Raw genomic sequence first — 16,296 nt, 5'->3', positions numbered from 1 at the left:
GGAGATAGGACAAAATATTTCTATCTAGGAACAGTCTCATCAAATGCTATTCATTTCTTTCAACACCCGTAATTCACTTTTAAATTTGTCAAAGCCTAGCTTTATTATTTCCATAATATAAATTAAAATGAAACATAGTGACACAAATTCCTTTATATATCTAATTTAGAGTTGACCAATTTATCAAATCTTTAGGCTGGAAGAATTTTTTCTTTGGTTGGAAGAATATATTATGCCAATGTCCTGATGGAGCTGGGCTTGCATCTCCTACTCCAGAAAGGCTGTCAGAATCCATGAGCCTCAGGATATTATTAATAGTAACAACCACTGTGCAACGTTTTCTGAGTTACTGTGCAAAGAAGAGATTTCTTACAAACACGTACAAGTATCAGTAAGAACTTGCAACACACCTCACAATTTATTGGAGAAGTGCCATTTGATATTGCATCCAAAGTTAAGAACCACTAACATAAAGAGGGGTCTTCAATGCCATGGTGTAATTACGAAAAATATCTGCTTAAGTAATCAGAAAAGAAAAAGGTATTGTTAAAAAGCTCTAGAATTGAGAGCTTGACAGAAAGAGAGAGAAGAGACAAAGTCAGGGGTCCTTGGGCTCTCCAGCTAGACCAAGGGTAACAAGTCCCCTTGGGCTTCCTTCGCAGTTCCACAGTGGAAGCAAATCAGAAGAAAGGCATGCTTCTTTTGTCCTCCTGACTCTCCATTTACTCAAAAGCAATGGGCTCGACAATCCCGGAACAAAACCCTCATGGCGCTGGGTAACCTTCCAACCCCGAGAGCTGTATGGGCCGCTAAGCCAGCGCACAAAAGCGGCGCCCGCCGCTCTTTTGTTCTCCCCGAGGCTGGGCGCCGCGTGGAGAGACAGCTGACACGCTCTGGAACGTCCCAGCTGCGCGCCCTGGGCCTCCGATGTTTATTTAGCGGACTGCTGGCTCGGCGAGGTGCCTCCGGGAGCCGGCCGTGCACCCGCCCGCAGAGGAGCCATGTACCGGCGCAGCTACGTCTTCCAGACCCGCAAGGAGCAGTATGAGCGCGCCGAGGAGGCGCCGCGCGCCGCAGAGCCGGACCGCCTGGCGGAGGGCCGGGCGGCCGCGCCGAACCTGGCGGCGCTGCAGGGGCTCGGCGAGCGCGTGGCCGCTCACGTCCAACGGGCCCGGGCGCTCGAGCAGCGCCATGCCGTCCTCCGGAGGCAGCTGGACGCCTTCCAGCGCCTGGACGAGCTGGCCGGCCCCGAGGATGCCCTGGCCCGCCACGTCGAGGGCAACCGCCAGCGCGCCCGGGACCTGGCGGCCGAGCGCACCCGGCTGGAGCGCCAGGGCGCAGAGGCGCAGCGCGCGCTCGACGAGTTCCGGAGCAAGTAAGCGGCGCCTCTAGGGTGACAGGCGGCGCGGGCCGGGAGCGCGCGGCCACTGGGCTGGGAGGGCCGTCTCTGATCCCGGGGCGACCGATGACTTCATCTCCGCGGAGGCACGCACGTGGTGCATTTCCCTGAGCTAAGGCTAGCTTCCATTGTGATGCCGTGTCACACTTCCCACGAAATGGTGTAATTTACTTTTTTAACCTACCTTGAAAGTGAAGTCGCTCAGTCGTGTCCGACTCTTTGCGACCCGTGGACTGTAGCCCACCAAACTCCTCCGTCCATGGGATTCTCCAGGCAAGAATACTGGAGTGGGTTGCCGTTTCCTTCGCCAGGGGATATTCCCGACCCAGGGATCAAACCTAGGTCTCCCACATTGCAGGCAGACGCTTTAACCTCTGCGCCACCAGGATATAATTACATACAATAAAACGCACACATTCAAGAGCACAGTGTAATGAGTCTGAGAAACGTAGGTACCCATTTAACTACTAAAACAAGATATTTCCTCTACCCAAGAAAGTTCCCTTTTGCCCTTTCCCAGTCTTTGGTTCGTCCTCCCCAGTCCCTTCAATGGAGGCACCCAGGGTTCTGATTTCTGTCACCATAGGTTACTATTGCCTGTTCTAGAATTTCACAAAAAATAGAGTCTTCTAGACATGTTCTATGTGTCTGGCTCCTTCTGTTCTGCATAGTGTTTTTGAGATTGTTGTTTGTTGCTAAGTCGAGGCTAACTCTTTGACACCCCATGATGGAAGTTTATTAATGCTCCAGGCTCATCCTGTTATAGAGGGTATTGCACCCATTTGAGGAGACTGGGGTTCAGACAATGTATTGATTTAGGGGGAAGGTCACTCAGCTGGTGACTGCTGCACCAGGATTGGAATTCAGGTCTTGAACATGCAAAGTCTAACTGTTTTCACTATATCACAGCTGACACCTGGACATCGTTTCAACCTGTGTCCTCTAGGGTCTGGCTACTCAAAGTGCGATCCATGGACCAGCAGTTTCCCATCACCCAGGAGCTTGTTAAAAAAGGAGACTCTTGGGCCCACCTCCAGAGCTCCTGGATCTGACTGCACTTTAACAAGACCCCCCCAGGTGATTCAGCATTTAAGTTAAACATTGAAGTTTCAGAAGTCCTGGTCCTGGGCAATGTGCCCCCTTTTGATAGAATGAATAATGCTTTAAAATCACCCTAAAAGCTGTTAAAAAAAAATGATGCTCAGCAATTTGTCAACATTTTTCCAGGTTATAAATGAGTGTGCACTTTGACTCAGCTGGGTGCTCCAGGGAATTTATCCTTGGATACTCTGTGTGTGTGTGTGTGTGTGTGTGTGTGTGTGTGTGTGTGCTAAGTCACTTCAGTGTAGTCCAACTCTCTGTGACCCAATGGACTGTAGCCCGCCCGGCTCCTCTGTCCGTGGAATTCTCCAGGCAAGAATGCTGGAGTAGGTTGCCATTTCCTTCTCTGGGGAATCTTCCTGACCCAGGGATCGAGCCCGCATTTCTTCTGTTTCCTGCATTTGGCAGGTGGGTTCTTCACCAGTAGCGCCACTGGGCAGCCCCCTCCGATACTCGAGCAGGTGACAAAAGACATGTCCACAAGGATATTCCCTGTGGCATGATCTCAGTAACTAAGACCTGGGACCAACCTGAATGCCTGTTAATAGGAGTCAGGTTATGAAATTGTGCTTCATTCATGCAATGGAATTCTATGCAATTATAAAAAAAATAGTGTGTTATTATTATCTATTTTAAAAAGACAGGGGGAGGCATAGAGATTTTTTGCTTGCAAAAGGACACAAGCACACACACAGAAACCTAACAACACTGCTTACCTATGAGGATAAGGGAGGGTGAATGAGAATTTTAACTTAACATCTTCTGATGTCATTTAAAAAATTCTCTGACCATGTAAGAGATTTATCTGTTTAAAAATTATATAAATTAATGAAAAAAATTCAGAGGTAGACCTGATTCGGGACCTCAAGTGGAGCCCAGGATTTCCATACTTAATGAGCTCCACTGGTAATTTCAGTGAACAGCCAGGTTTGAGGATCTCTGGTCTAGGGTAGCTGGAGAGTTTTCTTCAAATGTGCTGTGTTTGTATTCCATACTCTCAGCCCCAGACGTGACCAGGTTATTCAGCGTTGTATATCGAGCCTGTTTATCTGATCATAAGCATTCATTCCATCAGTCCTGCTGTTTCTGCTTTTCTTTCTTTTTAGCTGTGTTGTGTGGCATGCAGGATCTTAGTTCCCTAACCAGGGATTGAACCTTTGGCCCCTGCAGTGGAAGTGTAGAGTCTTAACTATTGGACTGCCAGGAAAGTCCCTGTTTATGGTTTTGATCTTGGAAGAAGGCACCTGAAAATCCCTATAGCTCTTCAAGGGAAAACTGAGGCTTGCAGAGGGCCTGTGGGTGGCAGGACTTGATCTTGGGTTTTTCGCCTGGAGGCCCACACGCTTTCCAGAATGCTGTGTCTTGGAGAGAAACCTTCCTTGGACGCCTGTGGAGTGAGGCCTTCACTCATATAAAGTTCATGTTACCTAAAGCAATGGAGGTGAATGTTGGTTGACATAAGGCAGCTCCATGGGTCATCTGGATACCCCAGATCCCCAGATGGCCTTTACATGGGCCACAGTCCTTGGGTCACAGTCGGCTGTGATTTGGCTGGGCAAGCATGACTCCTGGGAGCCCTGAATGGAGGGTGGCTGTGTTGAATTTTCCTGATTTTACTTGATTCTGAGTTGTGTGTCCATCATGGAGCCGGCCCCTCAGGCTCTCTGATTTATTTGATAATTCTCATTAGTTTATTCCCTCCCAGTGCCCCCTTAGAGAAGGTTTGATAGTTAAAATTGGGTAGTGAGATTAGAAAATCATTGTAAAAATTATACACATCTGTAATACACTGGGGACATACACTGAGTTTGGTTTAATTCCAGAGGTGTGGTGATGACTAGCCAGAAATAGGTGAAATTAATGCAGAAACAGGAAGGTATATGCAGCCTTGTTAGGCATATTCTTTGCCTGGATAGTTGTATAATTTTAAAATCAGGTCTTTAGCACATCAAAGAAAGGCTAAATAAAAACTAAATAAAAACAAAACTACCAAAATATTATAAATACAATGATGCATACAAAATACAGTGATGAATTAATTAACCAAATTGCTGAAAGCTAAAAATAATTCTGTCAGTCAGATGATTGAAGCCAAAGTGGTTTTTTCTACCTTATGAATTCACTTCTATGAATATATGAATATTTTATGAATTCTTACCATGAATTCTTTATAATGAGATTGCCCGTCTTTAATATAATACCTAGACTTGTCTACAGTATGAAACTAGGTTAATATCTTGTTTATTAAATATGTTTTAAACATTTAAAAAATTATTTTTTAAAAAGTATTTGGCTGTGTGCAGCATGTGGGATCTTAGTTCCCCCACAAAGGATCAAACCCGGGTCCCCTGCACTGAAGGTGTGCAGTCTTAATCACTGGACCACTAGGGAAATCCCTAAATATGTTTTTAAGGTATAGAAATTCTTGTATGTTTCTAGCAGGAAAAAGCAATAAGAAAATTAAATTTTGTTAACAGTTTTATTTTTAAAGCGAATTAACTATTTTAAAAAATCATTTCTGGCTTCATTAGAGCCACACAGAAAACAAACTGCTAAATGTGACATCCTGGTGTGAAAAGAAAAGCTTATGCACATATATTTTGCTTAGTGGTTATAGCTGAGCTTCTTGGATGGCTCTGGAAGTGGGGACACTGAGAACAGTGTTCTTCCCTGAGGTCAGGACTTTTGATTCTGAGCTGCAGTTTCCCAGCACCTGTCAGTGTAAAGTCCTAACTTGAACCTGTGGCATGGGTGTGCAGGGATACAGAAAGCCAGGCTTTGTAGGTTGGGCTAAGTGCTAAGTAGGATTCGTTTCAACTACAAATAAATTCCAAGTTAACACTGGCTTATCCAAAGTGGAAGATTGTTTCTTTCTTGTGTAAGGTCTGGGCTAGCAGTTTAGTATGGCACCCTATGGTAATCAAGGCCCACAAGGCTGTGTGTGGCCTTCAAGAAGGCAGCACTGGTGTTTCAAGGGACAAGATGGAGGAAGGGATGTAGAAGGACATACCTACACCATCTCTTACCAAAGATATCGTCAAGTGGCCACAGGCATGTTTGCTTCCCATTGGTCAGGACTGAGTCACATGGCCACACTGAGCTGCAAGGAAGGCTGGGATATGTAGTCTTTATTCTAGGCAGCCCTGTGGCTTCCAAACATGGCTTCCTATCTCCTATTAGGATGGATACTGGGGACAGCTTACAGGGAGTGAGGTGGGGCTCACTGGGGAAGGGGCTTTCTCTTTTTCTTCAGGGGATGAAATTCCCCCTAGAGGGAACTTTGCTCTGACCAGAATGATTTCTGGTGTTTCTCTGCTTCCTTGATCTTTAGCTTTTTTTGGGGGGGGACTCCAGGGAAGAAGCTGACTAGGAGAAAAAAATACATGTGCTCCTAGCACCGACTGCTTTCTTAATCTTGTGCATGCTTATAACTTTGGAGGTGTCCCTGCTCTACACAGGCAGTGTGGTAGATGTGGCAGGCTCACGTCTGAATCCTGACTAACTCCTCTATGTGTGAAGTCCTCCAGGAGCTGAGCCTGAGAAAGTTGTTTATTTGGGGGATGGTGTCAGGGAGCAGCAGCTGGGGAGTGGCGAAGTGAGGGAGGCAGGGAAAGACCAAGCGGTGCCTCATCCGGCAAGTTACCTCTGTGGCCACTGGCGCCCACCTGTGGGATGGAGAGCACACGTCTGTGGTCCCAGCTGGGAAGGAGGGAGCCGGGGCGTGTGTGTGTCCCCACTCACCCTGTTGGAGCTTGCAGGCTGCTCTCAGGCGGATTGGCTTTGACCTGTCTAGCTTGCCCTGCCGCCCAGAGGCTCTGGGTGTGCAGAACAATTCTGACAGATGCTGATGCTGTGAATGAAGTGCCCAGGGCATCTACAGGGGCCTCGGGCCAGTTTCTCAACCTCAGTTTCCCCATCTTTCACATAGGGTAACAGCAACTGCTTTCTTCCAGGGTTTTGTAAGGATCGAAGGACATAATCCAGAAAAGCTGTCTCAGTGGATGAATACAATAGTAAAGGATAGCCAGGCAAGGTCGGCAGTGGTGTTTGAGGCAGAACCTTAGGGCAGCCCCCAGGACTGCAACTGCGATCCTGGGGTGATAGCTGTGCTGAGGTCTGATTCCTGCATCCTTGGGTGGCTAGGAGGGGGTGCTGGGGGCTTGGGGCTGGGTCTCCATGTATGGCGCCCCCTGTGTATACCATGGAGAAGGTTGGGAAAGGGTGAGTGGGCTCTGAAAGACAGCATCAGCTCCTGCTTCCCATAAAGAGAGGGCGCAGGACTCAGGCTGACCGAATGCCCCACTCTGCCTTCTGTGTCCCGTCTATAGGTATGAAAATGAGTGTGAGTGTCAACTGCTGCTGAAGGAGATGCTGGAACGACTCAACAAGGTAAGCAGAGCCCGACCTGGGGTTTGAGTAGATTCATGGTGGGATGAGCTAAGCAGCTGAATGATTGTTGTTCCACACCCCTCCTTTTTGTGTTCTTTCGAGACTCCTCCATGTCTTTTGAGGTCACTCTCCCTTTTAAAAAAGTTTAATTGAAGTATCTATTTATTTATTGATTTACAATGTTAATTTCTGCTGTACAGCAAAGTGACTCAATTATACGTATATGTACATTCTTTTACATCTTCTTTCCCATTATGGTTTTATGGATGAGGATGAGATGGTTGGATGGCATCACCGACTCAATGGACATGAGTTTGGGTAATCTCCAGGAGTTGGTGATGGACAGGGAGGCCTGGCATGCTGCAGTCCATGGGGTTACAAAGAGTCAGAAATGACTGCGTGACTGAACTGAACTGATGGTTTTATGAGCTGTACAGTAGAACCTTGTTGTTTATCCTTCCTACATATAATAATTTGCATCTGCGAATCCCAACCTCCCAATCCATCCCTCCCCTCCCCCCACAACTTGGCAGCAACAAGTCTGTTCTCTATGTCTGTCTTCCACCCTCCTTCATGGCTTTGTAACTTCAATGAAATCTTTGTGAGTGAGTGCACACACCCCCATGCACTCCTATCCCACAAGCTACACCAGCTTGTGAGAGATCTCTAGACAATGAAGCTCATTGCTTTGCTCGGCCATCAGGACGTCAGTGTCACAGATGCTGGCTGTGGTTTGCAGCAAACTTGGGAGAGGACTTGCTCCAGGCAGTGGTTACTTGGATCAGTGCTACCGTATCCTGTCGGCTAAGAGTCTTGAGAAGATTCCTCCCCGGGGAAAGTCCCACGAGAACAGAGGACGAAATCTCCTTTTCCCCTCAAACTCCTCACTCTCGAAGTATGGACTGTCTCTGCGAGGAAGGTACCAGAGCTTAGGGGGAACTGTTCTCTGCTGGGGCAGTTTCCTTTTCTGGATCCTCTAGCATTTCCTAACTGACTGGATCTTTCTGCTGTAGCCAGGAGAGCTCGACTACCAGATAGCAGAGTGATCCTGGACCGCAGAGGTTATCCGTGGCCAATAGGTCTGAGCATGGTCCTTTTCTGATCATTTTGGAGCTCAAATGTCAGAAGGAAGGACCTACGGGGACTGATGAGGTGAAGGGCTGCTTATTCAGGGTACCTGGCTGCTTTTACCTTCTCCTCTTCCCCACCCATAACCTCATTGCTGATAAAATCTGTCACCCTTCCCTGCTGCACCCAGATGTGGCCTTAAGAGCCTTCTCCAAATGGTTGCCATATGATCCAGCAATCTCACTCACTCCTGGGCAAAACCATTATCCGGACAAAACCATAATTTGAAAAGATACATGCACCCCTATGTACATAGCAGCACTGTTCACAGTAGCAAGACTTGGAAACAACCTAAATACCCATCAACAGATGAATGAATAAAAGAAGATGCTTCCCTGGTGGCTCAGCTGGAAAAGAATCTACCCGCAATGCGAGAGACCTGGGTTTGATCCCTGGGTTGGGAAGATCCCCTGGAGAAGGGAAAGTCTACCCACTCCAGTATTCTGGCCTGGAGAATTCCATGGACTGTATAGTCCATGGACTCCCTAAGAGTTGGACACAACTGAGCAACTTTCATGTTCACACATATATACCATGGAATATTACTCAGTCATAAAAAATAATTAAATAATGCCATTTGCAGCGGCATGGATGGACCTAGAGATTACCATACTAATTACGTAAGTCAGAAAGAGAAAGACAAATATCATATGAATCACTATATGTGGAACCTAAACTATGACACAGATGAACCTATCTATACAGTAGAAACACACTCTCAAATGTAGAGACTTGTGGTTGTCAGGGAGGAGGAGGGTGGTGGTGGGATGCAGTGGGAGGCTGGGATTAGCAGATACAAACTATTGTATAGAGAATGGATAAGCAATAAGGTCCTGCTGTAGAGCACAGGGAACTATATTCAATATCCTGGGATAAACCATAATGGAAAAGAATATGAAAAAGAACACATTTATGTATGTATAACTGAGTCACTTTGCTATGCAGCAAAAGTTAACAGGTCCTGCTGTAGAGCTCAGGGAACTATATTCAATATCCTGGGATAAACTATAATGGAAAAGAATATGAAAAAGAACATATTTATGTGTGTATAACTGAGTCACTTTGCTATGCAGCAGAAATTAACAAAACATTGTAAATCAACTGCACTTTAATAAAATAAATTAAAAAAAGATTCTTCTCCACATGGAACTCCAGGCAGGGACTTCAGACTGTCAGGGTTTGCTCAGGGTGTTGGTTACTAGTCCCCTGGCTTTGTCCGATCTCTGTTGTCCAGGACTATTCTGCCAGTTGGTGGGAGGGTCAGAACTACACTTGGGACACTGAGTGTTGCTTCGTGGATATCACCCACTGTGTGATTCTTCTGTGTCTGTCCGTGTGTGAATGTCTGACATGTTGTCCAAGTCACTGAGTGAAGGAAATTTTAGTAATCACACAGGTCGATTGATAGAAACTGGATTGGGCAGGTGGGCACCCAGACGTGAGCCCAGAGTTGGCAGGGAGGGTGTCCTGCGCAGGGGTTCTGTGCACACAGCTCAGTGACTGGCCATGTGCTGAGCTGGGTTGGAAGTCTGAGTTGATTTGGGCCTTATTAGCCTTTTACTTCACTCAGCAGTTCGACTGACACCCATGGCTCATCCCCATTGTTTTTGGCCGAAATTCCAGGCTCCCAGGTGGGGCTGCTGCTCCCACAGACCAAGGCCTCTGGGAACAGAGGAAGCTGACCGCCTTCCGCTTTAGGCACTTTTCAGCCCTTTTCTCCCCCCTGAATGGCTTGCTCTGCTTTGCGATTGTCCTCACCGCAGGTAGGGCTCCCTCTGGACATGGCACTGAAGTTGTCGCCTGCCCTGCAGAGTGTCGTCCTGGGCCTTCCTCAAAGAGGCAAGAGAAAGAACTTAGTCCTTTTAAGCTTTGGTGGCAAGTGACACGACTTAAAAACAAGCTCAAACCTTCAATTTTTCTATTACAAAAGCAGTGCGTATTCCCAGTAGACAAAGAAGAAATAGAAAATGAAAAATAAGGGAAAGGCATTCCACCCTTTTCCCCCCTTCATTCTGTGATGTAGCGTGTGGACAGTTGGGATCTGAGTCCAGTGGGGATGTTATGAAGGTTCTGTGGGAGGATGGGACCAGGCAGTAGGGTGGGTGGGGGCCACACAGGCTTCGGCATGGCTGTTCTCGGGTGCAGGGGAGACCCTGCTCCCCGCAAGAGCTGTGCCGTCTAGAGCAGAAGGGTGACCTACTACTAGGACCCCTCACTCCACTGCGAGTGGCTTCCTCTCTTGGCACCTCAGTTTCTCCATCTGGAAAATGGGAACAATGCCGGTTCCCACCTCAAGAGCAGGTGTTTGTCTGCATGGCTGGTGAAGGTTCGATGACACAATCGTAGATGTGACCTGCCTGCTACAGTTGTTACTGTAGGTCACCTGATACTATGGACACCAGCTTAGTTCTCTCCAGATGCGGCTGTGTAACCCTGGTGGAGTGGAAGTGTGTGAAGGGATTAGCTTTGGAATTGATGTGAATTTGTTTTTCTGACTACCTTTTCTCTATAGCGGATGACATAAAAAATTTCTTTAAAAATTAAAAAAATTTCTTTTTAAACACATGTCAATAAACATGAATCAACTGGAAAAGAATACAGGGTGAATAGTAGATTTTGGATGTGTCAGAAATCACGAACACAGGATGTAAATGCAGTGAATGGAGAGGTCCCTGCACCAGCTCTCGGAATCTCAGAACAGCCTTGAGGATTTTGGGTTTTTTTACACAAAAAAAGAGGTGGGATATCACCTCTCTGTCAGGGAAGGAGCTCACCCTCACTGAAATGACTCAGAGCCCCTGGTAGGTATGGACAGGGTTCACCCTTGGTAGGTATGGACAGGGTCTTCCTTTATTTTTTCCATTAGCATTTAATCGTTTTGTTTTTAATTTTTAATTTTTTAATGAACTAATAGTTGATTTTCAATATTATGTTAGTTTTAGGTGTACAGCATAGGGTTCAGTATTTGTATAGGCTATGCTCCCTTAGAACTTACTAGAACTGAGCTGATGACTTTTAAATAGTTGGGTTTGGCTAACATTCAGAAAACGAAGATCATGGCATCCAGTCCCATCACTTCACGGGAAATAGATGGGGAAACAGTGGAAGCAGTGTCAGACTTTGGTTTTTTTGGGCTCCAAAATCACTGCAGATGGTGATTGCAGCCATGAAATTAAAAGACGCTTACTCCTTGGAAGGAAAGTTATGACCAACCTAGATAGCATATTAAAAAGCAGAGACATTACTTTGCCAACAAAGTTCCCTGTAGTCAAGGTTGTGGTTTTTCCAGTGGTCACGTATGGATGTGAGAGTTGGACTGTGAAGAAAGCTGAGTGCTAAAGAATTGATGCTTTTGAACTGTGGTGTTGGAGAAGACTCTTGAGAGTCCCTTGAACTGCAAGGGGGTCCAACCAGTCCATCCTAAAGGGGATCAGTCCTGAGTGTTCCTTGGAAGGATTGATGCTGAGGCTGAAACTCCAATACTTTGGCCATCTCATGCGAAGAGTTGACTCACTGGAAAAGACTTTGATGCTGGGATGGATTGGGGGCAGGAGGAGAAGGGGATGACAGAGGATGAGATGGCTGGATGGCATCACCGACTAGATGGACATGAGTTTGGGTGAACTCTGGGAGTTGGTGATGGACAGGGAGGCCTGGCGTGCTGTGATTCATGGGGTCGCAAAGAGTCGGACATGACTGAGTGACTGAACTGAACTGAACTGAAAGACAGTTGAAGTTTTTAATGGATTTCCAGCATCTCTGTGGCTGAGTTGGCAAGGTTGATTTTTCAAGGGTATGTTGGACTCCAGTTAATTTCTCCAGTTCCTTTCTAAAACATGGTCTCAAAAGTGAAAGTGTTAGTCGCTCAGTTGTGTCCGACTCTTTGCGACTCAGTGGACTGTAGCCTCCCAGGTCCTCTGTCCAAGGGATTCTCCAGGGAAGAATCCTGGAGTGGGTTTCCATGCCCTCCTCCAGGGGATCTTCCCGAACCAGGATCGAATCCAGGTCTCTTGAATTGTGGGCAGATTCTTTACCATCTGAGCTACTCGAGAAGGGCCCCTGAAGAAAGATGGTCTAGACTAGTGGATCTAGCATCAGCAGCACATGGAGGGTGTGTTAAAACAGATTCTTCGTCCTTTCACCCCAGAAATTCTGATCCAATAGGTCTGATCCACCAGATCTTTCATATTTCAAATCATTTGCAGATGGTGTGGTCCAGGAACCACACTTTGCGAACCTCTCGCCTAGATGTAAAACATACACAGTATCAGGGTTGGAGCATTTTCTAAAATTAGACTTTTGGCTCAGAGTCTTGATTTGGAAAAATCTAGATGCTTCTGCTGGTGGAGCTTTTGAAACTGCAGCTGACAGCATCCAAAAGCATAATAAAAACACAAGCGTCCACACATTTCTGAATTCTGGTGCAAACAAAAGAAAACACTTCCAAAAGAATTCTCCCCTCTCTCTACCAGCAGCTGCACATTCCAGCAGCAGCAACTCACCTTTGGGAGTTTTTCCGGGCAGTTTATCAGATGATTGTCTTCAAAGCAAGAGAATGTGCTTGCAGGGCATCTGATTAATCTCTGTTTCAAGGGCAAATGTGGGTTGGCCTTTTGTTATCATTCTGAGCAGTTTTAAAAATTGGCTGATGGGACCTAAGGGGTTATTGGGCTTGACCCTGAGAGGAAGGTCAGGGAAGAGCAGAAGGCACCTTGCAGGGTGGGGTCAGGATTCAGCGTTCAACTCCTGACTAGCAGAGGGAAGTCCAGGACAGACCCCAGGCCTGTTAGCTCCTGTTAACTTCTGTTAATCAGCTGAATGACCCACTGGCTCCATGTCTCCCTGTCTCTATGGTTTCTGAGCTGTCTTTGGCAGAGCCCTTTAGGTCCTTGGATTTCCTTGAAGGGCATCTGATGGAGGAGGGTTGCCGAACAATCAGGGTTCCTACCCACGCCCGCCTCCACCCAACTATCATGTCCCTTAGGAAGCACATCTCTGCTTTGCTTCTATATGTTGGCTTCCCTGAGATGTTTTGTTTGCAGCCACACACACGTGGCTACAAAATGTCTGAGGACCATGGCCTCTAGGGTCCCTTCTATTTCTAAAATTTTTATGAAGGGATAGCCCTTTGTAAGTCATAACACAAAAGGTCTTCAGCTCCAGTAATTGTGTATCAGTTGTGGATGAATTTTTGGTGAAAGTTTCAGATGTTTGAGAATTCCCTATCCCACCCTATCCTCAGCAGTCTTGAGGGGTCGAGGGATGGGGCAGGTAGGAAAACATCCCAAAGGGCTGGCTCATGCGTCTGCAGCCAGCACTGCCCCGCCTCTGCCCCAGGGTTAGCTGTTCCTACTAAGCAGGGCCTGCTCTTTGGAGCTGAGAGTCACTTCCACCAGGAACCACCGTGCCTGAAGTGGGCAGGGCTGCACCCCTGAGCCCTTGGACCTTTCTTCCTGTCAGTGTGGTCCTGGTAGGACTGTCAGCAAGATAACAGTCACGTGATCATGTGGGCCAATCACAGCTGTCTCAGCGATGTCACTCCTGAGGGGCAGAGATAAGTGCCTTTGGAGCTGGTCATCCTGGGTGTCCAGGCCACAGCCGGTTGCTACTTGCTTTGTTGGGACTGCCCTGGTTTCTATCCTTCCTGAGGCCTGACTCTTTTTCCCTTGGGGTCTGTAGATTACCCGGGATCTTTCTGGCTCCTCAGCCCTTTTCCACTGCTGGGAAGACACCAGGCTTCCTTTCCTTCAGCATTTCTCTGTTGAAGAGGCTTCTCCAGGTTATGTGACAATTCTGAGTAATTCAGAAGCCCATTCACCAGGACCTCCAAGGGGCCTCCTGCCTTCCCTGGAGTGTCTGCACGAGACCATCAGTAATGCTGTGCTCTCCCAGGGACAATTCAGCATGATGAACCTACCCCCTATTCGTACCAGGAGGGCAAGTGTCTCAGAATATCTTGTCCTGTCCACATACCTTGACTGTCTTAACTCTGTTCATGCAGGGGTGGAGAATATCTTAAATATTTTAACAGACCACATTCTACCTCTATGGATGAGAGCCTGTTGCTAACATTCATAGTGCTTTTTAACAAGTCATTCAGTTCAGTTCAGTTCAGTCGCTCAGTCGTGTCCGACTCTTTGCGACCCCATGAATTGCAGCATGCCATTAGGAAGTCAGTAAAAATGCACTTAGCAAGTCCTCAGGTATTGGTAGAAATGCAAGGCAGAGGTGTCTTGGGAGAGGAACAAGGTCCTTGGCCCTGTAACATATCACTGAATTGTTGAAGCATTTAAGTCAATTCCACACATCATATTACTTTCTTATTAAGAGCACAAATACTTCTTCACACCTGTTTGGTTGGTCAAAGGAAGATTGATGAGATAAAAGTTGGTGAATTATCAGAAAGTTTGGTAAGAACATTCAACCTTCTGTTGTGTCATTTCCAACTTTAAAGGAGCAAACACTCTTCACCTCAGCATTCATGCTAAAAAATTCATTTTGTATTGAAGATGGGTGGTCCCAAGGTAAGTGTCAACAGTCCTGGGGAGACAAATATTAAAGTTAAGGGCTCCTACTCAATAGTTTGTCTTTTGGCTGCCTCGATGGTGTCTTCTGCTGTACACAGCTTTTGAGTTTGATATACTCTTGCTTGGGCTTCCCCAGTGGCTCAGTGGTAAAGAAACTGTTTGCAGTGCAGAAGTCCCTGAAGATGTGTATTTGGTCCCTGGGTTGGGAAGATCCCCCTGGAGAAGAAAACTGCAATCCACTCAAGTATTCTTGCTTGGGAAATCCCATGGATAGAGAGGCCTGGTGGGCTACAATCTGTGGGGTGGCAAAAGATGGCACGTGACTGAACGACTAAACAGCAGCAAGAAATAGACTTACTTGTCAATTTTTAATTTTGTTGCTTGTGCTCTAAATGTCATGTCCAAAAGTTCATTGCCAACACCCATGTCAGGGAGGTTTTTTCCTGTTTCTTCTCGGAGTTTTGTTTCAGTATAAAATTATTTAAGTCTCTAACCCATTTCCCCACTCCAGTACTCTTGCTTGGAAAATCCTATGGACAGAGAAGCCTGGTAGGCTGCAGTCCATGGGGTCACTAGTCAGACACGACTGAGCGACTTCACTTTCACTTTTCACTTTCATGCATTGGAGAAGGAAATGGCAACCCGCTCCAGTATTCTTGCCTGGAGAATCCCAGGGACAGAGGAGCCTGGTGGGCCCCCCGTCTATGGGGTCACACAGAGTCGGACATGACTGAAGCGACTTAGCAGCAGCAGTAGCAGCTAACCCATTTAGAGTTCGTTTTTAAATGATATAAAATAGGGCTCTAACTTCATTCTAAAGTAAAGGTTTCAGTGTTAAGGGAAAGCTGTTTCTTATTCTTAGAAACTCAACTCACTGATGAGAGGCTCTAGAACAAATACAGATGTGTCAGACTTTAAGGTTGTGTATGTGTTGTCGTTGTTCAGTTGCTAAGTCCTGCCTGACTCTTTGCAACCCCATGGACTGCAGCACACCAGGCCTCCCTGTCCTTTACTCTCTCCTGGAGTTTACTCAAATTCATGTCCATTGATTCAGTGATGCCATCCCACCATCCCATCCTTTGTTGCCCCCTTCTCCTCCTGCCCTCAATCTTTCCCAGCATAAGGGTCTTTTCCAGTGATTTGGCTCCTCACATCAGGTGGCCAAAGCTTTGGAGCTTCAGCATCAGTCCTTCCAATGAATAACCAGGGTTGATTTCCTTTAAGATTGATTGGTTTGATCACTTTGTTGTCCGAGGGCTTCTCAAGAGGCTTCTCCAGCACCATAATTTGAAAGTGTGTTAGTCATGTCCAGCTCTTTGTGACCCCATGAACTGTAGCCCACCAGGCTCCTCTCGCCATGAAATTTTCCAGGCAAGAATACTGAAGTGGGTTGCCTTTTCCTCCTCCTCAGGATCTTCCCCCCAGGGACTGAACCTGCGTCTTGTGCACTGCAGGTAGATTTTTACCATGTGAGCCACCAGGGAAGCAATTTTAAGGTTATTGGCATGCAAGCATACTGTTTCTCCCTGATCTTTTTAGATCAAGGCTTCTCAGCCCTGGCACTATTGGCATTAGGGACTGGAGGTTTATTTGTTGTGTGAGGTTGTCCTATGTAATGTGAGATGTTTAGCAGCATCTGTGACCCCTACCCACTCGATGCCGGTAGTAGCACTCCACCTCCCAAATGGTGACAAATAAAAGTGTGTCCAGATTGTGCCAAACGTCCCCCGGGGGCAGAATCACCCCTGCCTG

At 46.8% G+C, this 16,296-nt stretch overlaps 1 protein-coding gene across 1 annotated transcript in view; it reads left to right on the top strand.

Moving 5' to 3' along the window:
* Positions 1 to 1,001: 1,001 nt before the first annotated feature.
* Positions 1,002 to 16,296, top strand: part of BFSP1 (beaded filament structural protein 1) — a 37,101-nt gene continuing 21,806 nt past the window's right edge. Inside the window, exons 1-2 of the mRNA XM_052651238.1 lie at positions 1,002 to 1,375; positions 6,829 to 6,889. Of these exons, the coding sequence (XP_052507198.1) occupies positions 1,002 to 1,375; positions 6,829 to 6,889 (435 nt within the window). The remainder of the gene's footprint in view (positions 1,376 to 6,828; positions 6,890 to 16,296) is intronic.

Source organism: Budorcas taxicolor, chromosome 13 (genome assembly GCF_023091745.1).
Source record: "Budorcas taxicolor isolate Tak-1 chromosome 13, Takin1.1, whole genome shotgun sequence".
Classification (NCBI taxonomy): Eukaryota; Metazoa; Chordata; class Mammalia; order Artiodactyla; family Bovidae; genus Budorcas; species Budorcas taxicolor.
The sequence above is the reverse complement of the archived record's forward strand: the minus strand, read 5'-3'. Positions and strand labels throughout refer to the sequence as shown.